Raw genomic sequence first — 26,232 nt, forward strand, 5'->3', positions numbered from 1 at the left:
TTCGATCCCGTGTGCTGCCCGCACGGCTACCACGCCACCGACGGGTACACGCTCACAATATGTTATATTCCTTTTCCATTATCACTGATACACGTATCTTCCCCGGTTGACAACACACACCACAAAACCTGGTTTTGGTGCAGGTGGGACGCCGCCTCTGGCCTAGGCACGCCCAACTTCCTGGAGCTCAAGGAGTTCGTCCTCCAGTACCCCAAGGCCCACTGAGGCACTTGAAATTTCAGGCCTCTCAGAGGCAAAATGGAGCTATTTATTGAACAAGAATATCAGGTTAGTCAGTGATGGAAGGCCACCTGTTGACTGGATGTCCATGGGACAGCCACTGCCTGGCCACACAAGCTGGAGTTTGAGGACAACCACAGCACGACCACTACCATGAAGACCACCCTCACCGCACTTTTCCTGTTCGCCTGCCTGCTTGTGGCGTTGGCCCTTGCTGACTCTGAAGAACGCCGCCCTGGTTGGCGCTGGTGGCGCTGGGACTCCACCTGGAATTCTGGTGGACTGGACCCCATGGAGCACCTCTACCTGGTGGCTCTGCTCCCAGTGCCCCCAGTGCAGAGGAGGACGACATGACCACCTAGTGGGAGCTGGCCTAACCTGTCCTTACCCACAAAGAAGAGATCTGGCAAATGTGACCAATTGTGTAGATGATATGGAATCTGCCCTGACTCTGTCCAAGAACACAGCTGCTGGCCAGAAGTTGGAGTGGGGGATGTTCTGCTGGAGTGTGTTGTAGATGTAAAACAGGTTCAGCTTGAAAATTGTACATTGATTTTCCAGCTCAAGGTGTGCCTGAAAAGGCCCCAATGGCCATTCTGGAAGATTGGGGTATTCGCTTGCTTCTTCCCTGGTCGGAGAGATGGCAGCCAGTCGGCGAGATGTGCTCGTCACAAAAACCCATTGGTGCCGTATTGTCCCACAAGACTCCGTCAACCCGCAAAGCACTGTCGCGGTGGGGAAGTGCCACTTCCCTTACACCACAGTACCCACCACCAGAGACGATGCAGTGTGTCGGCTTGAGTGTTTCCCTGCTGGTGCTTCTTGTGGTGATCACCACAATGACGGGCGTGTGCTCGGCCCAGAAGACCGCCAACGTCACCTTCTGCAGCCGCGAATGCTACGTAGCAGACGGCGCCCCAGGGTGCGGCAAGAGCGACCTCCCGGTCGTGGCCACCCCCCACGCCTTCACCTGCTACCCGGGTCCGGGCACCTTCCGCGGCGACACCAAGTGGGCCTCCTACGCGGTCCGCCTGACACAGCCTCCCAACGTCTACTCGGTGGTCTTCTACTCCGACGCCCACTGCAGCTCGAGCCACACCCTGGCCGCCACATCGAGGTGCCTTGCGGGCCGGTGCTGCGTCGGAGACTTCTACATCCCGCCCTCGCATCAAGACAACCGCGGCGACGTCCCCTTCTTCTTCGTGAGCGTGTGAAGCCTTTTATTCGAATAAAAGTCATACAATAATTCCACCTCCCACTACTGGAAGCCGATGACAACGGTGGATGGGTCGGTCACCTTGATTGTGGTCGTGCAGAAGGGGTTCTGGTTGCCAGTCTCCCACTTGGGTGTCGTGAGTTCGCGCTCCACGGTCCTGTGTGTTTTACATTGTGAGTGCATGAAAGCTGAGCGTTGGGTGTGTGTGTTGTGTGTGGTTGTCAAAGCGTACAGCTGGAGCTTGGTGAAGGGAACGGTGCCCGTGGGCAGGAGCGAGCAATCGTAGATGCCGTAGGCCTCGAGCGTCACATCTACGCATTTGGCGGTCAGAAAAAAAGCGAAAAAAACAAAAAACGAAAAACGAAGGAGGCACGAAGTACAGATCCAGGGCTGGGTGGCGAGAATAGGGCGGGAGACGGTGATCGCCGAGTTGATCTGAGAGGTGACGTCCACCGTGTTGATGTACCAGGCGTCAGCGCCCACCTTGGTCATGTTGCCTGCCCCCAGCCCACGGTAAGTCGCCACACACGTGAAACATCATGTCCGCAAGGCCAGCATACCGAAAATGACGTCGCCGGACTGGACGGTCTGGATGTCGCTGTAGACGACATCGTCGGTGAGCGTGACGTACCACGACGCAATCGCCCAGTAGTCCCAACCACCCGCAGCGCTCGGCCCGTACTATAGCATGGAACGTACATCAGTAGCGGGTCGTGTGGTGTTTTGTGTGTGTGCGTGTGTGTGTGTGTGTGTGTGTGTGTGGTGAGTGTGTGCGTGTCATACCTGGAGCACAGGCTGAATGATGTCGAAAGGAGTCCCGGGATGCGGCTGGGGAGGGATCCAGTTGATGTTCTGCATCCCCGTGAAGAGGAACCTGTCATGATTGGGTCAATGAGAGCATTTTAACGTTGATCCTTCCTCGCCTGGTGAAACGTGGAGATCTTGGAGAGTGTGCGTACACAGTCTGCTGGTCAAAGTTCTCAGGTGCTGGCGGTACGGGCCACTGGCCCAGCAGCGAGGTCACATTGTTGCTGAACTGTTGCACTACGGGGCGAACACACAACACGACACGACACGACACGACCAACGACACAACCAACGACACGACACGACACGACACAACACAACACAACACAACACAACACAACACAACACAACACAACACAACACAACACAACACAACACAACACAACACACGTCGTTAAGGCAACCGGAATGGTTCGATGCGGCAATGGGTCATGTAGGTGCGTACGCGTGTAGACCTGCCAGCCGTTGCCCTGTCCTCGCTTGGCCTGCGCGTGCTGCTTCAGCTCTGATGAGCCAGAAGAGCTCAAGTCAGCACGGACCACGCACGACACCGCACGCAGAGAGGCTGCATCGTAAAATCAAAAAGCGAACCTTGGAGGCGAGAAGGCGAGTAGCGGGAGGCGCACGGCTGGTGGTGGTGCTCCGATCCGTCGGGGTGCACGATGCGCACCAGCCCCTTGGCCGTCGTCTCCACATGGGCTCCTGTGTGTGCATGCAATCGAGAATTAGATCCAACAATCGATTCAAGTAAATTGGAGCGTAATCTGTTATGATTGAAGATGTGTAATGGAGGGGGGGGGGGTGAGACCGTTGGGAGCGGCGTGGACGCAGGCAGCGGGCCAGTAGCCGAAGGGAGTCAGTGCCAACCCGTCATCTTGGAGCTCCCTTTCCCTGGGTGTAGCGTGCGCCGCGAGCACGGCCACGGCCAGCAGAACAAGCAACGCGTGAGCAGGGAACCACCCCGATAACGTCACCATCTTCAGTCACAAGATATAGTTGAGCTGGCTAAGTGGTGCATTTTATTACGTCGCAAACTCCGGCATGTTTTGCGCCGCACCCAGCACAACACACGTGTGCGGCGGGCGTGTTGTGTGCGGCAAAAGGGTGGTGGAGCTTTGCGCCGAGTATCCCCGTACAGCCCTGCGAGCCGTGACAAGTGGTCCAAAGGACCTCTTCATCGGTAGTTACAGCTCGCAGTTGGTCATGATAGTTTGATGATGGCTGCACGGGGTGGGTTGTGGTCCACATTGAAAGATGGTCCTCGTCCCGTTGTCTCGAGCATCAATTAGCATGAGAGCACCCCCGACCTCGGCTGCTGCCATAGGTCGTGTTTTATGGTGGACAAGTTGGTCCGTCCTGCACGATTGTGGGACTTAGACAGAACCAAGGCGGAACGCCAGAAGTTGACCTTTCAATATTTCAAATCCGTTTTCGAAATAACCATCGCGTTTCGTTTTGTCATTTTTGTATTTTTTTGCCAAGCTGGTGGAGGAAGAACAGATGAAGCAGGCAAAGCGCCCGCGCGAGGAAGAGGCGAGCGAGGAGAAGGAAGCTGCCCACGACGCTACCACCCTTCAAGGCGAGCCAGCCCAAAAGAAAATCAGATCTGGCGATAACAGCGCATCTCAATCTCAATCTCTATCTGCATCTGAATCTCATCCACAGGAGATTTTGAAAGAATCAAATTTCCACTTCAACGAAGAACGAGTAGAAGGCGAGGATGAAGCTGCCAAGGCAAAGCCGATGAAGGTGGAAGCTGCAGTCGAGGCGAAGGAGAACGCCGAGGCCGGACCCAAGCCCGTCAGCGCGCTCGAAGCAGAGGTGGGCATCACCGTCTTGCTTGGCAGCAGTGCGCCGTGGATCGGCATCGTCAAGCACAGGTGCGTGTGCAGCGTGTGCGGTCGTGGTCGTGTAGTGCCGTGTGTGTGTCGTGTGTGACTCACAGTGCACGCGCCAACAGGTTTACAGACTTCCAGGTGCACGAGGTGGCGCTCGATGGCCAGGTGGCCCATCTGACCGATCTCACCTCCGTTCCGCCCGACACCACCAAGCCGCCCGCCGACGCCGCCGAGCCCGCCGCCGCCTCTGTCGACGCCGGCGCCGCCGATGCTGGCGATAAGGGCAAGGAGCAGCTGGACGACGATGCGGAGGTTAAGAAGGCGGCGGACGAGGCGGCGGCCAAGGCCGAGGCCGAGCGACTGGCCAAGGAAGAGCAGGCCGAGACCGAGGCCCGCGCCGCGCTGGTCCAGCTGCTGGGCGACGAGCAGACCGCGCGCGTGTTCGACTGGATGCACCAGACCAAGGCCGAGCAGGTTGAGCGCACCAAGCAACTTGCCACGTCATCGTCATCATCGTCATCACCAGCAGACCAGCCGCCGCAGGACGACAATGGCGGCCGGGGCGGTTGGCGCGGCCGAGGCGGTCGCGGTGGCCGTGGCGGGCGCGGTGGTCGGGGTGGTCGTGGCGGCGGCGGTCGCGACGCCGGGATTGTTGAGTACAAGGAGCTCAAGCTGGCGCCGAGCGACGACAAGTCTCAGCGAACGGAGGTGCACAAGGCCTTCCGTGTCCACTTCGAGGGCTTCCTCGACACGAAGACGCAGGACGACAGCGTGGTGGTCATGGTCGTCGGTCGCGCCGATCGTCGCGGCGCCCGACCAGCCGGCACCGGCGGCCGCAGCGACGCCGCCAACCAACGCAAGCGGTACCCAACCAAGCCCATTCATTTTATTTATTTATTAATTGACTTGTAAAATAAGAAAATATCGGATATTCAAATTTAATAAACGGAATATGTACAAATTTTAATTAATAGGAGTTTCAGTTAAACTGCAAGAACCACAATGGTTGTGTTGGAGCATAGACGCGCCGTTCAAAACAGGCCGACTCTCTGTTTTCTCGATCGGGGGTGTTTGGGTGGAGTAGCTGGAATCTCGCCTTTGCTGTGTGTGTTCTCTTCGGACGAAAACCGATGACGGCGGCTAATCACCGTCTGATTCGGCGCGCTGCGTGCGGCGTGTCGCTGATTGTAACAAGCAAACCTCTGAACTCCTCAACCAGTTGAAGGTGCACATTGTGTGCCAAGGCCAAGTCCAGTCGCCCACTGTGGTGTGACAACGGGGACGGTCTGACCTCATAAAACAAAACCAATCCTACACGATGGGCATCGTCGACCGAAAGACGAACCCTGCTCTAAAAAATCAGCAGCCTTAATCTTGATGGGACCCCACCAAAAAAGATAACAACACTTGAGAGTGAGGAGCGAGGCCCGCAGGCTCGCTCTGGCCCTCCTCTCTCGTGTGACAGATCCACCGCACCAGAACACAGCAAAAGGAGGCGCATGTTCGATTCATGCCCCAAAACCCCCACCTTTTTTTAACCACTGCACACACCACACACACACACACACACAGCATATGTCTTGTGTTGGTTTGTTTCTGTGACTGATTTGGCAACGTTGTTATTGTATTGTGCAGGCAATGGCCGACGTGCTGGGGTGACTACCTGCAGTTCGTGCTCTACAAGGAGAACAAGGACACCACCGCCGCGGTCGGCCTCCTCGCCAAGTTCACCAAGTACGTCGCCACGTTCCTCCCATTCGATTGGTCGCTACACTGCATTGCTTTCCATCGCGCAATCTCTAAGAATTGCGTGTTGTGTTTGTTTGACGGTGCGAACAGTGCGCGCGCGAGTCGGTTCTCGTATGCCGGCACCAAGGACAAGCGAGGGGTCACCACCCAACACATGACGATCTATCACATGCGCGTACGTTGCACTCCCAGCCGCACCCCACCCGTGGTCCACATCGGCCTAATCCACATTCTCCCTCATCATCAGGCCGAGCAGCTGCGCGGACTCAACGCCAAGCTGTACGGCATGCGCGTGGGCAACTTCTCGTACGTGCCAATCCGCACTTGCCCTAGTTACTGAAGAGAAGTCATCATTCACCTTTGTCGTGTGTGTGTGTGTGTGGTGTGTGTAGTTATGTGTCGCAACAGCTTCGTCTGGGTGACCTCTTTGGCAACCGCTTTTCCGTCGTGCTCCGGTACGCCACCGCACTCACTGTGAGTTGTGTCCGCACTACCACGTACGCGCTTGGAAGAAACTGATACTTTCCTTTGTCCTGTCCAGGGAGGTGTCGGCCTCGGAGGAGGAGATCAACCACTCCCTCACTGAGCTCAAGCGGACCGGTTTCGTAAACTACTACGGTAACCACTCTTTTTAACTCTCTTTTTCTTTCTTTCTTATTGATATGTCTTGTTTTTCTTTCGTTTTCTGTGACTCCCGCCTATGCTGGCTCACGTGCGCGTTTAGGTCTGCAACGCTTCGGCACGGGGTCGGTGGCAACGCACCGCGTCGGCATCGCACTGCTGCAGGGCCAGTGGAAGGAGGCCGCCGATCTCATCCTGCAGCCGCGGACCGGCGGTATATATATATATAACATTTTTATCATTTTTGTTTTTTTTTCGAACATATCCAAATTCACACTTGTGAAAGCTGCACGGACTGACATGCGTTGGAATGTTGTTGGCTGTAACAGAGGAGCAGGAATGTGAGAGCGCGCGCAAGTACTGGGCGGAGACTGGTGACATCAATGGTACGCACACCAATTGCGCCACCAACTTGGTCTCTTTCTTAAAGAATGTCAAGCAGCTAACGAACACCATAATATCATTTCCCAATTTGTCCTGCTGTGCGTGTCGTGCCGTTGGTCGTGTGTGTCGTGCTGTTTTTATGCAGGAACGCTGCGCAAGCTGCCTCGCCAGCTGTTCATCGAACGTCTGTTGCTCCAGGGCTACCAGAAAATGGGCAAAACGCAACACCTCGCCGCCTTCCAAACGGTGCTGATCCCCTTTACTCCTTTTTACTGTTTAGATTTTCCACCTTGGCTCCACACGTGGTTGGTTGGTGGCTGATTGATTTGTTGCAATGCAACGCACACAGCTGCCGCGCAACCTGCGAATGCTGTACCCGCACAGCTATCAGTCGTACGTGTGGAACTGCATGGCCAGCGAACGCGTGCGCAAGTACGGCGCCGACAAGCCCGTGGTGGGCGACCTCGTGCTTCTTGACACCAAAGGTGCCCCGCACACGACACGCACACCACACGCACACACGACACACGACACACAACACACACACACACACGCACACACGGGATATTGATACGCGCGAGTGTACAGGACGGGACATTGGCGAGCCGGTGGACGAAGTGGACGATAAGATGGGCGAGGAGGGAGAGGAAGAGGAGATCGACAACGCGGAGGATGCCAACGCGCCAAAGTACAGCGTCAAGGTCCTCACCGAGGAGGACCTGCCCAACTACACCATCTACGACGTCGTGCTGCCTCTGCCCGGTAAACACCTCCGCACGCGCCCACGCGCCCACGCGCCCACGCGCCCACGCACACGCACAGTCGCACACGCACACGCGTAGCGCTCATACGTGCACGCCCGTAGGATGTCAGATCAGGTTCCCAGAGAATGAGATCGGGGCGGCCTACCAGCGAACGCTCGCCGAACAGGGTCTCTCTGTGAGCACCTTCAATCACAAGGTGCCCATGGGTTTTTATTCCTTTTATTACAATTTATTTCGTTAATCATCTATTTTTTATTTATTTATTTTATCTTACCTTTTAGAACAAATAGGCCTGACAGAACACATCCTCACCACAGGTCCGCGATTTCCGTTTGCCCGGCAGCTACCGCCGCTTGCTGGGGAAACCGATTGACCTCGAGTGGTACGCACACCATCCGGCACGCGCGCGCATGCACACCACGCACACCGCGCGCGCGCACACACACACACACACGACACAGACGGCACAAGACGAACGTGGGTGGTTTGCTCAATCCGCGCTGGCAGGGAGTTCATGTACTGCGACAACCCGAACGCAGATCTGCTGCCGACGGATCTCGACAAACTCGAGGGCAAGGCTCCGCTGCCCTCCCAGGGCCTCACCACAGGTATCCCCTCGCCCATCCGGCAGCTGTGTGTAAACTGATGGCTAAATCGTGTGACGTGTGCGTGCGCGTGTGTTTGTGTTGGCTCGCCAGGGCGTCATCGAGCGGTGAAGGTGTCGTTTACGCTGGGCTCGTCGTCGTATGCGACGATGTTGTTGCGGGAGATGATGAAGCAGGACAGCTCGGTCGACGTCCAGAAGCGGCTCTACGTCGCCCAGCGCGAGAAGCAGACTACCACCGCCTAGAAAGTCATGAAGGAAAACCTCACAGTGAGATCGGACAGATCTGCAGGGGATGGTGATGATCAATATACCGTGGCAACCAATCGTCACTTATGTGGTTACCATTTCCCACCTTTTGTTCCCACATCCTGGCGCAGTGGGGCAGGGACGCTGGCCAGTTCTTTCAATAGAGGACCCAACCGCTTATTTCAGGAGGCCTTAATTGGCATAAAACCGAAAAAACCCGGTTTATCGAACCTTTCTTTGCCTTTTTCCTTAAAATGTGAACAAAAAAAGAACGAAGAAAGCTCCGTTAAATTGGCCGAGTGAACCTAAATTAACGAGGTCTGCCCCACCACCGGCAAAACCGAACACAAGAAGGCCCCTCTCGGCCAGCGCGCAACTGATTGATGGAACCGACAGGACTAGCGCCCGGCTTGGTGCGGCAACCGTCCTTCAAAGAAGAAGAAGGTGCTTTGCTCCCACCCCGCTCCATTTCAGTTTGAAATGAATGAATAATAATAAAAATAAATAAATTTCGCCCTGCAGGCCGCGTGCCACGCGAGGCAGAAAAATGAGCATCTAACGTTCACTCTTTCACCCCCCCCCTCTCATTGTCACCCACCAGACGCCGTGGGAGATGAACCGCGACAGAGGGAACGGCTGGAGAAGGAGGTGCGCGCAATGCACGAGCAATTCTCGCAGCTCAAGGCCCTCCTCGACTCTGAGCGCAAAGCCCGCGTCGAACAGGCACACCTCCTCCTCTTTCCCTCTGATGTCGTGTGCTGCGCGCGTGCGGTCGTGCGTGTGTGCGTGTGCGGTGATGCGTGTGGCGTGTGCCGCTCGCGGTGTGCGTGTGCGTGTGGCATGACACGCGCGTGGCACACGCTCACGGGCCTCCTACAGGAGAAGGCACGCGCAGAGGCCGAGAACGAACTCAAGGAGGTCCGCTCGGCCTTTGAAGGTACCTCGTGTTCTATTTATTAATATTATTATTAGTTTTATTTATATTAATTGTTCCCCCCAATGGCCAGGCACGGTGTGGACGAGGGTGGGGCTAGAAGAGGAGGTGAAGAAGATGGAGAAGGAGACCTACTTCCTCAAGAAGATGCTGGACGAGCTGTCCGCCTCGACCAACAACTCGGTCGGGATCGAAGAGAAGATAGAGAGTCTGGAATCCCAAGTACGCTCGCTCTTCGTTCTGACTGCTTCTGCAGTTTTGTTTGACGCCGCACACACGCACACGCACACGCACACGCACACGCACACGCACACGCACACGCACACGCACACGCACACGCACACGCACACGCACACGCACACGCACAGACAACGACAAGGTCGAAGAGCGGGAGTTCCTCACTCGAGTGCTGAAGCGGCTGCAAGACCAGACGCGGGTGATGCGAAACACTCTCGACCTCCACATCCAGGGCAAGAATGCCAATTACGCCGACCTCGAAAGCAAGCGGTGCGCATCAAACCACCACCACCACCATCACCACCCTCGTGGTGATGACTGATCGCTTCGCCGCAGGAATGAGCTGCGAAGAAAGCTGAGGGCTCGAGGCGACGTGGAGCGGGTGATCATGGAGCTCGAGGACGAGGTCGAATCGCTCAAGGCGCAGATCAAGCAGGAGGAAAAGGCCCGCGAGCAGCAGGAATGGCTCGTCGACATCGAAATCAACGATCTAAGCAAGAGGCAAGCCCACTCCCCCCTCCCCCTCAATGCTCCGCTTTCGTTCTTTGGCTGACTTCGCTTTCGTTCTTTTCTCTCTTCCCTCCCCCTCCAATCTGCGATTCTTAAGACTCGGCTTGGAGATCGCGGCGAGGGAGAAGACGCGAAAGATGATCGACCAAGCCGCCGCGCACCGGAAGAAAATCGTTCAGGAGCTCGAAGCCCTCAAGGCCAGAGCTGTGGCGTCGCCCGTACGTTCTCTTCCTTCGTGTGTGCGCGTGTGTGTGCGCGCGTGTGTCGTGCGGGGGAATTGGCTCAATGACTGTCGACAGGGTGGTATGAGGGACGGCAAGGAGGGAGCGCGGAACGAATTCAGAAAATCGTTCCACCCGGCGGCGTTCCATCGCACCCAAAGCGGCCCCAACATCGACGAAAAGAAGGATGACGAAGCGCAACCGAGTTCGAGCCTGAGCGCTGGGTCGTTCTCGCCCGTCAGAGAAAGCTCGTCGTACGCGGCCCGCCTTTCCACCAGCACTGCGCTGTCGCGTAGATCTCTAACATTCTCTGTGCCTCAGCCTGTTCGTGAGCGGCGAAATGGTCTTCAAGGGCGGAAGCAGTGGCTCCACCCCGGGCTCGGTACGCAACACATACATGACCCGCACGGCACGCACGACACGACAGGACACGCACGACACGCACACGACAGGACATGGCACGCACACAACTCATCTCCTTGTTGGTTGAGGGCTACAGGCGAAAGTCACCGGGCGGCGAGAAAGCCTCACCGGCAGTATATCGCCCAGTCTCTCCCTGTCGGAGCCCAGGGTTCGTGAACGAACACCCTCCTCTCACCCACCATGTGCCACCGGTTCTGCTCGCTCACCACCCTCTCATCAGGAATCGGACAGCGAACTCGGCGACCTTCCTTTCACACGCAACCTGCAAGGTGCGACACGACACGACGACACGACACGACACGACACGCACACACCGCACACGCATCTGATGGTGTGGCGACTGTGTGGTGAACAGACCTGCGAAATAAGGTGGACGAGGTGTGGGAGGTGATGAGCGAGGAGGGGGACAGGAGCCGCAGCCTGGAGAGGGAGCTGAAGGAGATGCAGAAGGCCGTGGACGAGGAGCGGGAGGAGCGGCGCCGGCTGGTGCAGGCCATGGCCGAGGAGCGCGAGCGGCGGGAGGAACTCGAGCGGAAGCTCACACGCGTCCTCGAGCTTCACCAACAAGGAGCAAGCCCTGCCCAGGAATGAATGCACTCAACAGCACCACTACTAACTGTACCAGCACATGTGCTGCAACACCAACAACCTAAATTAAATGTTTTCGAGCCTAGGCATGCACACGAACAATATAATGGTACTGATTGGACTGGTTGCGTTGGGTTGGGCGGCCATGTTGCCCAGGAAGGAGGAAAGGAGGAAAAGGCGAAGAAAACATTTTTCATTCTACGCTTTTTCCGTTACGAAACTCACAACGACGGAGTTTGCTGTCGGTACAACTTGCTCGCCAAACCGGAAGGGTCATCATCTTCTCCAGCCCGGCTAACTCCTTCTCATCTCTCCTTGCATCAACTTCAGCCGTTCAACCGCAGACATCCTTAACCTCTCCCTTCCGTATCTCCTAATCCACACATAGTACGCACCCTAATCCGCAATCGCTGTATCACCCATCATTTCTTCGATTCTTCTTTCTCTGCATTCTATCATCAGAAGAGAATTAGAGGAGCCGAAGCATGTGCGATTTCATTTGACCATTCAAGATTTAAATCTTACGCGATTTTCATAATCGGGATTTTATTTAAACAGAAGATGAGTTCCGCTGTGACCAACGGCAACGGCAAGAAGAGCGCCAAGCGAAAGAGGTCCGAGCAGGCCGCCGAGGATGCGCCTGCCGCCGCCACCGACAACAACCTGACCAAGGAGCAGAAGAAGAAGGCCAAGAAGGAGAAGAAGAAGCTCGCCCGCGAATCCAAGAAGCGCGAGGAGACCGCCGCCGCCACCGCCACCGGCGAGGAGGAGCAGGAGGAGAAGAAGGAGAAGAAGGAGAAGCCCAAGAAGAAGAAGGCCAAGAAGGAAAAGAAGGCCAAGAAGCCTGCTGCTGCTGACGTCACCACCGCTGCTGACGTCACGCCCGCTACTACTACTAAGGCGCTGGTCAGCGAGGTGAGCCAGGCCGAGGCCGAGGCCTTCCGCGCGGAGCACAGCATCACCGTGTCGGGTGACAATGTGAGCGACAGCGCCGCGAGCCTGCGACCGATCCTGAGCTTCGACCAGGCCAAGGCGATGATGGCCCAGCGCGTGCGGGACGAGGGCCTGGTCGGCGCGGGCGGCGAGGCCGCGGTGCAGAAGCTGACGACGGCCTTCTTTGCGTCGACCGCCGGCTTTGCCCGGCCGACGCCCATCCAGAGCCAGTGCTGGCCCATCCTGCTGGCCAAGCGCGACGTGGTGGGCATCGCTGAGACGGGCTCGGGCAAGACCCTGGCCTTCCTCCTCCCCTCCCTCCTCCACATCAAGAAGACCATGCTCGCCGCCGGCAGCAACGGCAACAAGAACGGACGCGGTACGCACACTTGGCACCGCACCGCACACGCACGACACACGCACACAAACATTCATCGCACACGCGCGCGCTACACAAATTCTTGGCATTTTGGCGGGAAAGCTCTGATGGAATTTAAAGCATGTATTACATGATATTATCTTGTGATTAGACGTTGAGACTGATGCTTTCCAGTGGTCATTATTGTTTTCATTCCTTTTTGATGTAGGAGAAGTAGGAGGGCATGTGGCTGACTTATTATCTGTTCTGTTCTCTCTTGTGTCGCATAGCTGCGGCGCCGATCGTGCTGGTGATGTCGCCCACGCGCGAGTTGGCCATGCAGACGGCCGAGGTGGCCGTCGAGCTGGGCTCCGCCTGTAACGCCAAGAGCATTTGCATCTACGGTGGTGTCTCCAAGGACGCCCAAGTCAGGGTACGCACATGTGACGCTCACCACTCACTCAGCGCACGCACCACCGCACGCACATACGCACAGCGACTCATTCATATGCTTCATTGCAATGCATGGTATGCAGGAACTCCGCGGAGGCGTGCAGATCGTGGTGGCCACCCCCGGCCGCCTGCTCGATCTGGTCAATGACGGCGCCCTGACGCTGGCCAGCGTCGACTACATCGTGCTCGACGAAGCCGATCGCATGGTAACCACCACCACCCGGTGGCCATGAAGACTTGAATGCTCACAAGTAGTATGTTGTGTGTCGTGTCGTGTTGTGTTGTGGCAACGCAAGCTCGATCTCGGATTCGAGGAGGACATCCGAAACGTGATGCGTCAGGTGAAGCAGCAGAGGCAGACCCTCATGTTCAGTGCCACGTGGCCGCAGATCATCCAGAAGCTCGCCAGCGAGTTCCTCGCCTCTCCGGTCAAGGTGGCCATCGGCTCGCAGGACCTCCAGGCCTGCAAGCGCGTCAAGCAGATTGTCGAAGGTTCGGCCCGCGCATTCCTCCACACGCATTCATTCTCTACATTCCGCAAGTTGCTCAACCTGTGCTTGTTCGTGTCGTGTTACGAACACAGTGATGGACTCGCACGCGAGGGATGCTAGGCTGGACCAGCTGCTGAGGCAGTACCAGAAGACCAAGGACACGAAGCTCATCATCTTCGTGCTCTACAAGAAGGAGGCCGTCCGTGTTGAGAGCATGCTCGCCCGGAAAGGCTGGACCGGAATCCAAGGTATGCAACCCGACCCAACACGACACAGACACATTTCAACAAGTTAGAGAGAGCATATATGATGTCAAATTTATGCATGTATTACATGATCACCTGTGATTAGAACATCTTATCCACTGATACGCTCTCATTTTTTATCAACATTTACATCAACATCAACATCAACACAACACATGGTAACTGATGTTTTCTTTTTCTTATCTCGTTTCCCTCTCTCCAGCGATTCACGGCGACAAGCACCAGAACGACCGCACCAACTCGCTGCAGAGCTTCAAGACCGGCCGCAGCCCGATCCTGATCGCCACCGACGTGGCGGCGAGGGGCCTCGACATCCCCGACGTCGAGTACGTCATCAACTACTCGTTCCCGCTCACCATCGAGGACTACGTGCACCGCATCGGCCGCACGGGCCGCGCGGGCAAGGAGGGACTCGCGCACACGCTCTTCACCGACTTTGACAAAGCGCGGGCGGGCGAGCTGGTCAATGTGCTGCGCGAGGCCGGGCAGGAGGTGCCTGAGAAGCTCACGCGATTCGGCACCCACGTCAAGAAGAAGGAGCACAAGCTCTACGGCGCCCACTACAAGGACATGTCGACCGCCTCGGGCGCGCCCGTCGCCCCCAAGCGCATCACCTTCGACTAAAGAGGATGTCGTAGATGCGAGCCGCCACACATTTTTGTTGCTACGACAATACACAGATCAACTTATCAATTACTGAAGGGAGTGGTTGCTTCTTGATTGATTAGAATTTTCTCTGCCTCTTTTTCTCACCTTTTTCAAGTCGAGCAATTTGTTTCAAATCGTAGGATAGAAGCAAGATGGCCGAGATCGCGTACAGCTATTCGGAGGTGGACAATCCTCTGCCCAGGAAGCGGGAGCGCCTGGAGGAAGAGGAGGAAGATGGACAGACCTACGAGCAGCGGGTCGAAGAATTCAAGAATCTCACCCCTCGCGAGAGGAAGGTTGCCGAGTTGAGGAAGAAGCTGAAGCAGAGCAGGTGACCTCCCCTTCAATCATCCCATCCCTTCCCATTTTCTTTAATTCGCTTAATTTGCATCTCTATCCCCCCCCCATCTAATTTGTCACCGCACTAACCCACGCTTTTACAGAAATGAGAATCGAAAGGCAGTGATCGAGGAAGATCAGCGCCAGCATGATCCTCAGGCCGAGGCCAAGCGCAGAAAGCTCGAATACTACGAGCAGCAGGAGTCCGAGCGTAGGGAGATGGAGGAGAAGGGTGGCGATTACGAGAAGAAGAAGCTCCTCAACACCACCGCCGAAGCCGCCGAGGGCTCGCTCAAGAAGAAGGAAAAGAAGAAGGCCCGCGCCGACTCCTCCTTTGGTTGGGAGAGTACGTACTGCCCCCCCCCCGCACACACGCTTACACGTTGCGTGTGTCTTACGGTGCGTTTGGTGTTCTTTTGCGTTTGTAGAGTTCGGCACGGACGCGCAGTACAACGCCTTCAAGAAGAGGCAGAAGGACAGCGGCTTCTCCAAGGAGGAGTACGATAAGAAGAAGGCCCAGGTCGAGGCCAAGGTTCGCGCCAACGCCCCACACAACCTCTTTCTTTCTTGCTCTGGGTCCAGTCCTCACCGCCACTGTGTGCGTGGACACAGGGCGGAGACTTCTACAGGGATGCCGACTATCTGAGCTACGGCCAGGACTCGCAGGCCATCTCACGCGACAAGGTCAACGGAATGAGAAGGGAACTCGACAAAGTGTACGTATTGCTGCTGTGCCTCACAGGCAGTTACACTGTGGTGTGTGTGTGTGTGTGTGTTGTGTGGTGTGTGGTGCACGACACGAAGCAAAAAAGCTCACCGTGCCATGCACCACTTTTCAGGTTCCAGCGCCGCAAGGAGTTCAGCAGGAGGAGGACGCACTTGGAGGATGAGGACGTCACCTACATCAACGACAGAAACAGGAAGTTCAACAAGAAGCTCTCGCGAGCCTACGACTCCTACACCTCGGAGATCAAGCAGAACCTCGAACGCGGCACAGCTCTGTAAGATGACGCGTCATGTGGCAGTGATGCTAGTCGCTGCTCGGCGGTATATCTTCATGTTGGCGCTCGACCCAATAAACAGTGTACATACATTGCACCCAAAGGAAATGCTTCCCTCTGCTTGAAGAAAACATCATTTCTTCGACATTTATTTCTTGCGTAAATTCATGTCCGGCCCCAGGGCCAGTTCGGTAAACGGTCAGGTATCGAAACCAACCGAGCACGACGATGCACGCAGCAGACGAGGGGCTGGTGGGGATTGGGGACCTGCCGGCTGAGGTCCTGCTACACGCGCTGTCGTTCGTGAGTCCGGCCGACCTGGGTCGTGCCGAGGTCGTCAGCGCGGAGTGGCACCAGCTGGTGCGTGACGACGAGCCCACCTGGCGCGCCGTCTACTCTTCCTTCTTCGGCGGCCCCGCCAACGGTCGGTTCACCCACCCCTCCCAATATATTGTGTGATATTATTTTAAATTCATTTCTAAATATTATGCACGTAATGATGAAATAAAAGTAAATGATAATAAACCAGAATAGTGAATTCCAAATCATTAATAAAAATTGAATAAACCAGGAAAGGAGACGTGGCGGACGCTGTGCGTGAAGGCGGTCAAGCGCGTCAGGCAGACGTGCGCCCGATCGGACTGCACACCGGAGGCCCGCACGCTCGACCTCCTCAAGTACCGTGAAACATTCCACCACATTACCCCCCCGCAACTAACATCGTGGTGTGTGCGGTGTGTGCGGTTGTGCCAGGTGGGCGTGTGTGTGCGGCCACCACCGCTTCTGCGTGCAGATGTTCGCCGATGGTCGCATCGGGCCGGAGACGCTCGAGCACGAGGCCTCGGTCGTGTTTCCGCTCCACCTGGCCGTCCAGAGCGGCAGCCCCGAGACCGTCGAGGCGCTGCTCGGCGCCGGCTTCAACGTCCAGCGGCGTAATGCGACCGGCGCCTCCGCAATCGGTCTGGCGGCCCAGAAGGGCATGCTCGAGATCGTCGAGGTACTGCTGCGCTGGCCTCTACGCGCATGTGCAACCACGCACGACCGCACACGACACGCAAGGCCGCACACGGCATGACACGACACGACACGCGCACACACAGTTGTTATTGCGGTATGGGGCGGACACGGGAGAGATCGACAAGTTGGCGCAGAGCGAACGGCCAGCCGCTAAGACCGAGGAAAGCCAAGGGCAAGAACGCCATTTCGCTTCTCCATCAAGCTGCCGCTGGCGGACTCACAAGCGTACACCGACACGACATGACACACGACACACACGACACACGACACGACGTGACACACACGACACTTGGAAAGTAACGGGTGTGGTCAGATCGTGAACGTGCTGGTAGAGCGGGTCGAGGGTGAGGAGCAGCGGCGAGAGTACGTCAACATGAGCGACGGCCGCACGGGCAACACCCCGCTGCACTACGCCGCGGAAAAGGGTCGGCAGAGCATGGTCCGCTGCTTGGTCCAGCTCGGCGCCGGTACGTAGCGCCGACGAAAAAGAAAGAAGAAAGAACCAGAGAAAGAGCGAAAGAGACAAAGAACGAAGGAAAGAACGAAAGCGAAAGAGTTAGAATCAGCGAGAGACGCAAAGACAGTCGTTGGTGCTGATGGTGGTTGGTCTGGGCGCACAGATGTGAATCGCGTCAACGAGATCTCGCGGATGGTGCCGTTGCACCTGGCGGTGTCGAACAAGCACGCGCCGACCGTGCGGCTGCTGCTCGAACTGGGCGCCAAGAATGCCAACGAACATCGCCCCGGCAAAAGGGTATTTTTGATGCCATATCCACCTGTGCATGTTTCTCACTGCACGCGCTCCACCGCACACACCGCACGCACCGCATCCGCAGGCTGTTGCGTCGCCATTCCACATGGCGTGCGAGCGGCAATCGGCAGAGATGGTCGACATCTTCCTGGAGTTGGGTGCGGCGAGCATCGAGATGGCCGACCCGCACGGCGCGACGCCGCTCCTCGTGGCCGTCGCCGCGGCCGCCTCCAACCACGCCTTCGTGCAGCATCTGCTGGGCCTCGGGGCCAACCCGCACGCCGCCTACGGCAATGGACGCAATGCCCTCAGTTGCGTGCTACAGGTACTGTCGTGTCGTGTCGTGTCGTTGTGTGTCGTGCGCCGTCTGTTAATCCTTGGCTTTGAGTTACTTGGCCTACATGCAGAGTCGGCCAACGGAGGAAAAGATGAAGATCATGTCGACACTCATTGATGTGGTTGGACCCGTGGAGGGTCGCCTGGAACTCATCGAGGTTAGTCGTGTGTCGTGTCGTGTCGTGTCGTGTGCCCTGTGTGCCATGGAAAACTAATATCACCACACAACAGAGAACAGCCGATTACTTCAGCGGCAGCTTCGGGTCACCAGACTCGGCGAGCGACACCGTGCTTATGGAGATGATCGAGCTGCTCCTTGCCCGAGGCGTTGTTCTGCCACCACGCGATAGTGCGCCCATTCCCCTGTGTGTGTCGTGTGTGTCGTGTGTGTATGGGGTGCGTGTGTGTTAACTTTCCAACACGAACTCAACTACTTCAGCCAGCTGCATGCAGAACGCAGCTCGCAGCAGTCCTGAGGTAATCGACTTCCTCCTCTCCAAAGGTTCGTGGTCACAACTGTAACTGTGACGCAGAGACAGCGTAAGTCAGACACCAAACTGTGTGTGTGTGTGGTGCGTGCGTGCGTGCGTGCGGCGTGTGCGGGTGACTCTCCAGGAGTGCATATAGATGCGCGCACGCCAGGGGAGCGGCCCGCCCTACACGAACTCTTATCATGGCGATATGACCGAGAGGCCGTGCTGCCACGTCTTGAGTTCCTGTTCGAGGTGCGTCATTGGGTTGTCATCTGGCGCACGCAACACCGCCCACGCACCCAAGTGTGGCTGACGTCCGGTGGTGGGTCGGGATGGGAGTGCAGCGGGGAGCCGATCCCAACGCCCGAGGATACGAGGAGGAGACCGCGTGCTTTGTTGTGCGAAATGAAAAGGACCTGCTCAGCTTTCTAGTACGTGTGTGTGTGTGTGTGTGTGCGTGCGTGTGTGTGTGTGCGTGTGTGTGTGGCGTGTGTGTGCGTGTGCGCGCGCGCGTGTGTGCGTGAGCTACATCAACTTCACGAAATAAAAATGCTGCACCCAACGCAGGTAGCGCACGGAGCGGACCTCAACCTGACGAACCACCATGGCATGACCCCGCTATTCGATCTGCTGGTCAATCGCATCTACTGGGAGGACCCCGACCCGACCCAAGGATCCTTCGCCGAGTGGGCCGACATGGCACGCCACATGATCCACCGTACGTGTGCGTGTGTGCGTGTGTGCGTGTGAGCGTGTGTGCGTGTGTGTCGTGTGTGTGTCGTGTGTGTGTCGTGCGTGCGTGCGTGCGTGGTTTGAGTGCGTGCGTGCGTGCGTGTGCGTGGTGTCGTCACTTCATCAATTTCCTAATTCATGACCACAGTGGGGGCCGACCCGGCCAAGTGCGTCGAGGCGGAGGGACTGGACCCGTACCGCTGGCTCATGCACACGACGCTCCAGTACAGCGGTGTACCCGCGAAAATCACGCCCGAGTGGCTGGCGCTGGTGGCCGAGCTGGGCGTGCCCATCGACACTGAGTCACCGCTGCCGCCTCCCGGTCCGCGGTCTCCCGATGCCGACGCCGACGCCCCAGAAGTAACCGGCAGCGAGCAGTAAAGCAAAAGAACGAAACGAAGGAAAAGCAGAAGCTGGAGCTGTCGGCAGAGAGAAGGAGTTGTTTCATCGAAACTAATAAATATTTGAAATTGTTTAACATTTTGCTGCAAAAATTTTGTTTTAGTTATCACCTTGTCAAAAAGATGGAAGCAGGAGCGCCGACTGTGCGGTGGCAGACGCTGGAGTGGCCGGCTGGTCCGAAGTTCCCGCCAGCCTACAAGCCGCACGGGGTGAAGCTCATCTACGACGGCGAGCCGGTCGACCTCACCCCCGACCAGGAGGAGGTGGCCTCCTTCTACGCCAGCCTTCTCGACGTACTCGCCCCCCCCCCGAAAACATCACCCCACTTTTGTGTGCGTGTCGTGTGTGCGTGTGCGATGCCTAAAACAGACATTGTGTTGTGTCGGGTCGTGTCGTGCGGTGCTGCGTAGACGGTCAATGTTCACAACGAGGTCTTCAACAAGAACTTCTTCAGAGACTTCCGTGAGGTGCTCAGATCAACGCCGTCCACCCACGCGCGCGTGGCTCGGCTCGACCTGTGCGACTTTGGCCCCATTCACGCGCACCTCGCTCAGCAGCGCGAGACGCGATGCCAGGCCCGCGCCGACCCGAGGAACGGGAGGCGCTCAAGGCCGAGCGCGAGAGCGAGCGGCAGCGCCACGGCGTGGCCCTGGTCGATGGCGAGCCGGCGCCGGTGGCCAACTGGCAGATCGAGCCGCCGGGCCTGTTCCGCGGCCGCGGGCAGCACCCGCAGGCCGGGCGGCTCAAGCCCCGCGTCATGCCCGAATCGATCACGCTCAACCTGGGCCGAGGCGTCGACCCGCCGCAGCCCGGCGGCGGCGACGGGGCCATGGCGGGCCGCGAGTGGGGTGCGGTGGTGCACGACCAGAGCGTGACGTGGCTGGCCCGGTGGCGCGACCACGTCACAGGCCTCGACAAGTTCATCTTCATGTCGCCCACGGCCGCGTCGTCCCAGACACGAGAGCGCGAGCGATTCGAGGCGGCGCGGCAGCTCAACGCGCACATTGAAGCCATCAGGGAGGCCTACATGGAGGACCTCAACGCCGACGACGAGCGTCGGTGGCAGTGCGCCACGGCCCTGTGGCTGATCGACCACGCCGGGCTGCGCGTGGGCAGTGAGAAGGCCGACGAGTCGGAAGCTTCCTCGGTCGGCTGCTGCTCGCTGCGCGTCGAGCACGTGCGGTGCGACGAGGCCACGAGCACCGTCCTATTTTGACTTTCTGGGCAAGGACTCGCTGAGGTACCGCAACGCGATCGAGGTGCCGCCGCTGGTGTTTGCCCGGCTGCAGCGACTGGTGGTCGGCGATAAACGGAGCACGGACGACGTGTTCGACCGGCTGAGCGCGACCGACGTCACGACCCGCCTCACGGAGCTGATGCCGGGACTCACCGCCTCGCGCTTGCGGATCTTCAACAACTCGTCGCTCCTGCAACACGAGCTGAGCAGGCCTCTGCCACCTGGCACGCTGTCAGTCGCAGAAAAGGTTGACCCACACGCGACACACACCGCATGCCACGCGACACAACACAACACGCGCGCTGTGTTGACTTGTTATGTCCTGAACAGTTGTTGCACTACAACGAGGCCAACCGCCGAGTGGCGATCCAGACCCATCGGGCCGCACAGGGAGGGCTCAGCACAGGGGGCATGATGATGCACTACATGGACCCGCGCATCACGGTGGCTTGGGCCAAGAGACACGATGTAAACTCGCCCCGGCCCCCTCTCCTCTCGTACTGAGCAACTAACGCATCAACCAAACAGGTGCCCATCGAGAAGATTTGGGGCAAGTGCACGCGAGAAAAGATGGCCTGGGCGCTGGATGAGGCCTCCTCCTTTGCGTTTTGATGTTTTGTATTAATGGCCCTCACATCCTCACATACAGAACCTGCATACAGGCTTGAGGCCATACAGGCTTCTTTGTTGTTAAGGGCAAGAACAAGAACGTCAACTCCAGCCCTGGTGGAGAGCACAAAGCAGTTGAAGGGGAGGAGCAAAGGCTCCATGATCTGCTTGTTGAGAAGAGCAAGCATAATGCTCTTCTCAACAAGTGTCTGCAGCTTCTTGGTTCTCCACACACAGCTGCCCTCGTGAGACTTGTCTCCCATTCGTGCTCCCGGTACCAATGGGAACGAGCCAAAACACTGCAATCATGTTTTCAGTGCAGAGAACTACAGTCGAGGCGTTTTCGCTCCAGTGCGAGTTGGTTCTTTTCTCTTTTTTTTTCCTGGCGTGTGTGGCCAACATGAACCTGCTGACACGGGTCATGGCGGCGGAGGAGGACCACATCGAAGAGGCGCTGCTTTACCACCTGCGCCTCTACAATGTCGCCCGAAAACAACACGACCTGCCCATCATGGGCCAGCCGGACTTTAGAGATGAAGCCCAAGCGCAGGCGCTGCTCGATCGGTTGTTCCTGCCGTGCCTGCCCTTCGGTGAGCGGGTGGCCGACACCGAGTGGTCGACGAGCCGTCTGTTCGGGTGGTTCTTTCTCGAGGAGAGTGCCAACGGCGGCCTCGCATTCCTCGACTTTGACGGTCCTCTGCCGCCCGAAGCGCAGGAATGTGAAACATTCTTCAACGCGGCTGCGACGGCGCGGGACAAGGAGAGCCTGTTCGTGGTCCTTGCGCCGCTCGTGTTAAGTCGCTTCATCGCAGATGGTACCGAACCGGTGTCGGGGTTGTTCATGTTTCGCGGGCGCTCTCTGTGGCATCGGCTCGGCCAGGCCTGCACGCGCCACACCCACTGGCCAAGCGCTCGGACCGAACTGGTGCTCCTCACTCTCTTGCGCTTCATCCATGCTCTATGGTGGCGGCAGAAGTACGTTTTTTATTTTATTTTATTTTTCCACGCCATTGTATGATCTATTAATATTGTTATATTATCGTCATTTTTGGTTTTGTTTTTCTTCTCCACTTATTGTCCACCACAGGCAACATCCCGGAGACGACGGTCGAGCTACTAGCGAGTGTTGTTCTGGGGAGCAGCAACCAGCAGGTGCTTTTGGGTGCGCGACTGACGTACATTCGACGACAGATCTGCTTGAAGTGGACTCATGGTGGTGGTGGGTTATCTCTCGTGGCTGCTCCGCGTGCCGCGCTCTTGATAGCGGGCCTGGAGCTGGTCAGGGAACTGGTCACCGGAGGCAGCGGAAATGACTCTGGCGCGTCTGAGCTCTATCCCGAAGGCGGAGGCCGCAAGGTACGACAGCGCTCAATCAACATCAGCACATTTTTCTTGTTTTCTTCCTTCATCTTGATGCTCTTCTCCAGCTCGGCCTGCGCCTGTTGTCGCTGAGCGATCGCGGCGGCGCACCATCTGAGGTGCGCGAGCTCGCCATCGACTGCCTGCACCCCGCCAACATCAGCCCTGACTTCGAGCTGCGCGGCGAATACCTCAACGTACGTCGCATCCCCGTAGTCAGACTCAATTGTTGGTCGTTGATTGTCGCTTTCGCTTTCGCTAACGGCCAACCAACAAACCAAACAAAATCAACAGCGTTTGTGGGATGTGTGCCGCAACTGCGCCCACGAACCGAACGCCGTGCGGGTGTCTGCGCTGAAACAGCTCACGGTCTTCCACCGCCGCAATGAGGGCGAGCCCTTCGCCACGGATCACCTGGACGTGATCTTGTCGATCCTCACCCACGTACACCCCGAACGACACACGACACCGACACGACACGACCAACGACACGACCAACGACACGACCAACGACACGACCAACGACACGACACGACACGACACGACCACGACACGACACGACACGACCAACGACACGACACGACCAACGACACGACACACAGCGACACGAGCGTAGTCTCTCACCACCAGTTGCCCAAACAGGAAGACAAAGCAGCGCAGCGCACTGCTTCCTACTTGCTGGACTCCTACTTGTCGCAACCTGGCGCCTCGATCACAGCCGAACTCTTGCCAAGGTTTGGCGCCTCACCAGGACACACACGCACACACGCACCATCGCACACCCTCCTCACCTTTTTTTTCTATCAACAGGATCGTCTCGGTGCTGATCGCCAACACGCTGCTGAGCAAACCGGGCGTGCCGCCGCTCGTCGGCCTGTGCCTGGATCACTGGGTGGAGCACTCCGCCGCGCTCGAGGGCTTCCTCGCGCGGCTACCGGCGGACCTGAGCGCCAAGCTCGCCAACCATCACAAAGGTATTTTTGTTTTTTTAATGTCAATATATATATAATTATATTGTTTAATAACAATTATAATGTAATTATTACAACATTAATTGTGAATGAATGCGTGTGTGCGCACAGACGCGCAGCGCGGGGATGTAGCGAGTCGAGAGGAGAGCGAGGCCGTGCGCGAAGTGAGCGCCATGTGCCTGGAGCGGATGGCCGCCGACCAGCCGGAGCAGGTGGTGGCGGAGGTGTGGCAACAAGTGGGTCCCACGCTGCGCCGTGACTCCCCCTGGCAGATCAGGTCAGCTAACCCCAACCCCTCCAATTCTCCACCAACGTAACGCTAAACGAAAACGACGAAAACGAAAAACGAAAACGAAAAAACAGAGAGCGCGCGTTCACGCTTCTGGGCGTGCTGGCCCAGGTCGCACCGGGCCGAACCGACCACTTGGTTGCGCCTCACATGGAGCTTCTCATTCAGTCGCTGGCCGATCCTGTGGTCCGCACACGCCACACACACGACACACGACACACGACACACGACACACGACACACGACACACGACACACGACACACGACACACAGACACACAGACACACGACACACGACACACGACACACAATGCGGATTGATTTGTTGTTAAACTTGATGACGATTTGTCTACAACACAGGCCGAGGTGAGGGCGACCAGTGCCTGGACCCTCGTGTTCTACGTCCGATTGGTGGCGGACGGCCGCCTGCCGGCGATCGTCGAGGCGCTGCTGGCGATGGCCAGGCGCGACGACGCCAAGTCCTGCCAAGCCGCCACCAGCGCGCTGGTCGACCTCCTGATGATTACCCCGCCGCTGCTGGACGAAGAAACGCAGACGACGATCGTCAGAGAGGGGCTCGCCATATGGGACAATCCACCTGTACTCACACCGCACACACAACCGCACACGGCCGCACACACAACCGCACACACCGCACGTACCGCACTCACTCAAGCGGCGTGCGTCGTGTGTGTGTCGCGACACGCAGAGCCAGAAGGCGGGCCAGCGGGTGCTCGACGTGTTTTCTGCGTGGGTGAGGTACGGGTCGGCGGGCGAGCAGAGCCGCGCCGAGCTCGTGCCCGCGCTGATGGACGTCTGCTGGCCCAGCCCAGCACGCTCGAGATGCAAACCGGCATCTTCCACATCTTTGCCAACTTGGCCGACCAAGGCACGTGTTGCGCGGTGTGTGCGGTGTGTGCGGTTGCGCGTGTGCGGTTCATAATGATGTGTTTGTTTGGGCGTACACACAGGCAACATTCCGGCGTCGTTGGTCGCAGAGGTGGTGAACGCGTGCGTGAGCCCCATCGGAGACCACGTCCAGCAGGGCGACGACGACCAGGAGCTCCCTACTTACCGGCTGCGCTGGGCGCTTCGAGTCCTGAGCACTCTCAGCCGAGACCCCAGGGGCTACGATCTGTCAGTCCTCGTGGCTTCGCCTGACCTCTTCGTCGACGAACTCATCAAGCCGGGGCTGAAAGTATGCGTGTGCCGTGCCGTGTGTGTCGTGTGTGTCGTGTGCGGTGGCAAATGCCGACGAGGGTGTGACCGCGTGTGCAGATCCTGACGGTGGAGACACTGGAGGACTGCTTCACCGTGCTCGACCACGTTATCGAGCATTGGCCCCAGGCGCTCGCACCCAGGCACAGCCAGCTCACGCCCTCCCTGTTCAACTTCGTGCTTCGCCTGCCCCACCCGCGCGCCACCCTATTCCCCCTCTTAGGTTCGCTCCACACACGACACAACACGACACAGCACAACAATACGACACACGACACGCACGCACAACGACACGCACGGCTCAGCAGTCATTTTGTTTGGACCACAGTTCGGATGGGGCTGGCCTATGCCACGCCTGAGAGCCGGCCACTGTCCGACTACGTCTCGGCCGACACGTTGGCCGCGCTGCCGTTGGGCGTGCTGCTGGCCTGGGCCGACGTCCTGCTGCCCGACAGCCCGAGCGAACTGCTCCGCGGCCTCGCCCGCCAGCCCGAGTCCAGCGCGGACGACACGGACGACACACGCGACACGCAACACGCGGCGCAGCTGGTCCAAGCGCACGCGCGGGTAATTGTCGAGCTCTTGACCACGCATGCTGGCGACTTGCCCGACACGTTTGGCGCACGCGAGCGCGCGGCAATGCTGCGCGTGTTCTGTCACCACCACCACGCCACCAACCAACCGACATCGGACCTGGCGACGAGGGCGCTCGAGCTGCTGCTTGCCGGGGACGGCGAGGCCGTGGCAGCGGAGCTCATAGCAACCCTGCCAGCGGCGGAGCGCAGCGCTCTCGCGCTCACCGCGCAGCAGCTGATGCCAGTCGGCCACGCCTTCTCTCGCTTGCTCGCCTAATAAGAGTTGCCTCAGTGCTGTGCAGTGTTGTAGAAGTCTTTTTATCAAAAGTGTGAAGCATTGTGGTGTGTGTGTGCGTGTGTTATAATTGATGGTGGTGATGGTGATGATGAT

At 57.8% G+C, this 26,232-nt stretch overlaps 10 protein-coding genes across 10 annotated transcripts in view; 9 read left to right on the forward strand and 1 right to left on the reverse strand.

The window, feature by feature from the left end:
* The window catches only part of ACA1_157220 (Prokumamolisin, activation domain containing protein), a gene marked incomplete at both ends in the record, with an annotated part of 3,123 nt that extends 2,898 nt beyond the window's left edge, over positions 1 to 225 (forward strand). Inside the window, one exon of the mRNA XM_004348406.1 lies at positions 144 to 225. Within this exon, the coding sequence (XP_004348456.1) occupies positions 144 to 225 (82 nt within the window). The remainder of the gene's footprint in view (positions 1 to 143) is intronic.
* A 797-nt stretch (positions 226 to 1,022) lies between these two features.
* Positions 1,023 to 1,454, forward strand: ACA1_157230 (uncharacterized protein; the record flags this gene model as incomplete). The annotated part of the gene is given in 2 exon segments (XM_004348408.1): positions 1,023 to 1,265; positions 1,281 to 1,454. The coding sequence occupies 2 exon segments, from the start codon at positions 1,023 to 1,025 to the stop codon at positions 1,452 to 1,454; spliced, it is 417 nt and encodes a 138-aa protein (XP_004348458.1).
* Positions 1,455 to 1,498: 44 nt separating this feature from the next.
* ACA1_157240 (uncharacterized protein) lies at positions 1,499 to 3,240 on the reverse strand (the record flags this gene model as incomplete). The annotated part of the gene is made up of 9 exons (XM_004348410.1): positions 1,499 to 1,613; positions 1,689 to 1,767; positions 1,837 to 1,953; positions 2,017 to 2,137; positions 2,240 to 2,330; positions 2,416 to 2,500; positions 2,709 to 2,768; positions 2,855 to 2,965; positions 3,072 to 3,240. The coding sequence occupies 9 exons, from the start codon at positions 3,238 to 3,240 to the stop codon at positions 1,499 to 1,501; spliced, it is 948 nt and encodes a 315-aa protein (XP_004348460.1).
* A 766-nt stretch (positions 3,241 to 4,006) lies between these two features.
* Positions 4,007 to 8,469, forward strand: ACA1_157250 (tRNA pseudouridine synthase D, putative; the record flags this gene model as incomplete). The annotated part of the gene is made up of 17 exons (XM_004348411.1): positions 4,007 to 4,143; positions 4,224 to 4,413; positions 4,447 to 4,964; positions 5,737 to 5,835; positions 5,941 to 6,025; positions 6,098 to 6,156; positions 6,243 to 6,305; positions 6,392 to 6,468; positions 6,575 to 6,685; positions 6,801 to 6,857; positions 7,001 to 7,101; positions 7,205 to 7,340; positions 7,444 to 7,617; positions 7,721 to 7,815; positions 7,937 to 8,001; positions 8,127 to 8,227; positions 8,318 to 8,469. The coding sequence occupies 17 exons, from the start codon at positions 4,007 to 4,009 to the stop codon at positions 8,467 to 8,469; spliced, it is 2,220 nt and encodes a 739-aa protein (XP_004348461.1).
* A 660-nt stretch (positions 8,470 to 9,129) lies between these two features.
* Positions 9,130 to 11,388, forward strand: ACA1_157260 (uncharacterized protein; the record flags this gene model as incomplete). The annotated part of the gene is made up of 11 exons (XM_004348412.1): positions 9,130 to 9,225; positions 9,352 to 9,409; positions 9,480 to 9,628; positions 9,786 to 9,913; positions 9,980 to 10,183; positions 10,251 to 10,371; positions 10,453 to 10,628; positions 10,696 to 10,756; positions 10,874 to 10,945; positions 11,018 to 11,066; positions 11,153 to 11,388. The coding sequence occupies 11 exons, from the start codon at positions 9,130 to 9,132 to the stop codon at positions 11,386 to 11,388; spliced, it is 1,350 nt and encodes a 449-aa protein (XP_004348462.1).
* A 558-nt stretch (positions 11,389 to 11,946) lies between these two features.
* Positions 11,947 to 14,510, forward strand: ACA1_157270 (DEAD box RNA helicase; the record flags this gene model as incomplete). Its single annotated transcript, XM_004348413.1, has 6 exons — positions 11,947 to 12,697; positions 12,967 to 13,109; positions 13,213 to 13,335; positions 13,426 to 13,621; positions 13,713 to 13,868; positions 14,089 to 14,510. 6 exons carry the CDS (start codon positions 11,947 to 11,949, stop codon positions 14,508 to 14,510), a joined length of 1,791 nt encoding a protein of 596 aa, XP_004348463.1.
* A 176-nt stretch (positions 14,511 to 14,686) lies between these two features.
* ACA1_157280 (SYF2 splicing factor, putative) lies at positions 14,687 to 15,878 on the forward strand (the record flags this gene model as incomplete). The annotated part of the gene is made up of 5 exons (XM_004348414.1): positions 14,687 to 14,865; positions 14,978 to 15,219; positions 15,302 to 15,405; positions 15,486 to 15,589; positions 15,713 to 15,878. 5 exons carry the CDS (start codon positions 14,687 to 14,689, stop codon positions 15,876 to 15,878), a joined length of 795 nt encoding a protein of 264 aa, XP_004348464.1.
* A 1,662-nt stretch (positions 15,879 to 17,540) lies between these two features.
* ACA1_157290 (ankyrin, putative) lies at positions 17,541 to 19,564 on the forward strand (the record flags this gene model as incomplete). The annotated part of the gene is made up of 9 exons (XM_004348415.1): positions 17,541 to 17,645; positions 17,728 to 17,967; positions 18,050 to 18,136; positions 18,210 to 18,327; positions 18,439 to 18,480; positions 18,594 to 18,703; positions 18,796 to 18,882; positions 19,019 to 19,169; positions 19,332 to 19,564. The coding sequence occupies 9 exons, from the start codon at positions 17,541 to 17,543 to the stop codon at positions 19,562 to 19,564; spliced, it is 1,173 nt and encodes a 390-aa protein (XP_004348465.1).
* Positions 19,565 to 19,707: 143 nt separating this feature from the next.
* Positions 19,708 to 21,434, forward strand: ACA1_157300 (eukaryotic dna topoisomerase, putative; the record flags this gene model as incomplete). Its single annotated transcript, XM_004348416.1, is given in 6 exon segments — positions 19,708 to 19,878; positions 19,996 to 20,047; positions 20,143 to 20,767; positions 20,778 to 21,069; positions 21,153 to 21,266; positions 21,351 to 21,434. 6 exon segments carry the CDS (start codon positions 19,708 to 19,710, stop codon positions 21,432 to 21,434), a joined length of 1,338 nt encoding a protein of 445 aa, XP_004348466.1.
* A 397-nt stretch (positions 21,435 to 21,831) lies between these two features.
* On the forward strand, positions 21,832 to 26,118 carry ACA1_157310 (uncharacterized protein; the record flags this gene model as incomplete). The annotated part of the gene is given in 15 exon segments (XM_004348417.1): positions 21,832 to 22,268; positions 22,312 to 22,406; positions 22,519 to 22,787; positions 22,859 to 22,987; positions 23,154 to 23,234; positions 23,433 to 23,524; positions 23,601 to 23,764; positions 23,873 to 23,997; positions 24,162 to 24,236; positions 24,409 to 24,648; positions 24,758 to 24,862; positions 24,877 to 24,955; positions 25,020 to 25,246; positions 25,327 to 25,489; positions 25,595 to 26,118. 15 exon segments carry the CDS (start codon positions 21,832 to 21,834, stop codon positions 26,116 to 26,118), a joined length of 2,805 nt encoding a protein of 934 aa, XP_004348467.1.
* Positions 26,119 to 26,232: the final 114 nt, after the last annotated feature.

The sequence above is a fragment of the Acanthamoeba castellanii genome (genome assembly GCF_000313135.1).
Source record: "Acanthamoeba castellanii str. Neff unplaced genomic scaffold scf7180000084724, whole genome shotgun sequence".
Lineage (NCBI taxonomy): Eukaryota > Discosea > Longamoebia > Acanthamoebidae > Acanthamoeba > Acanthamoeba castellanii.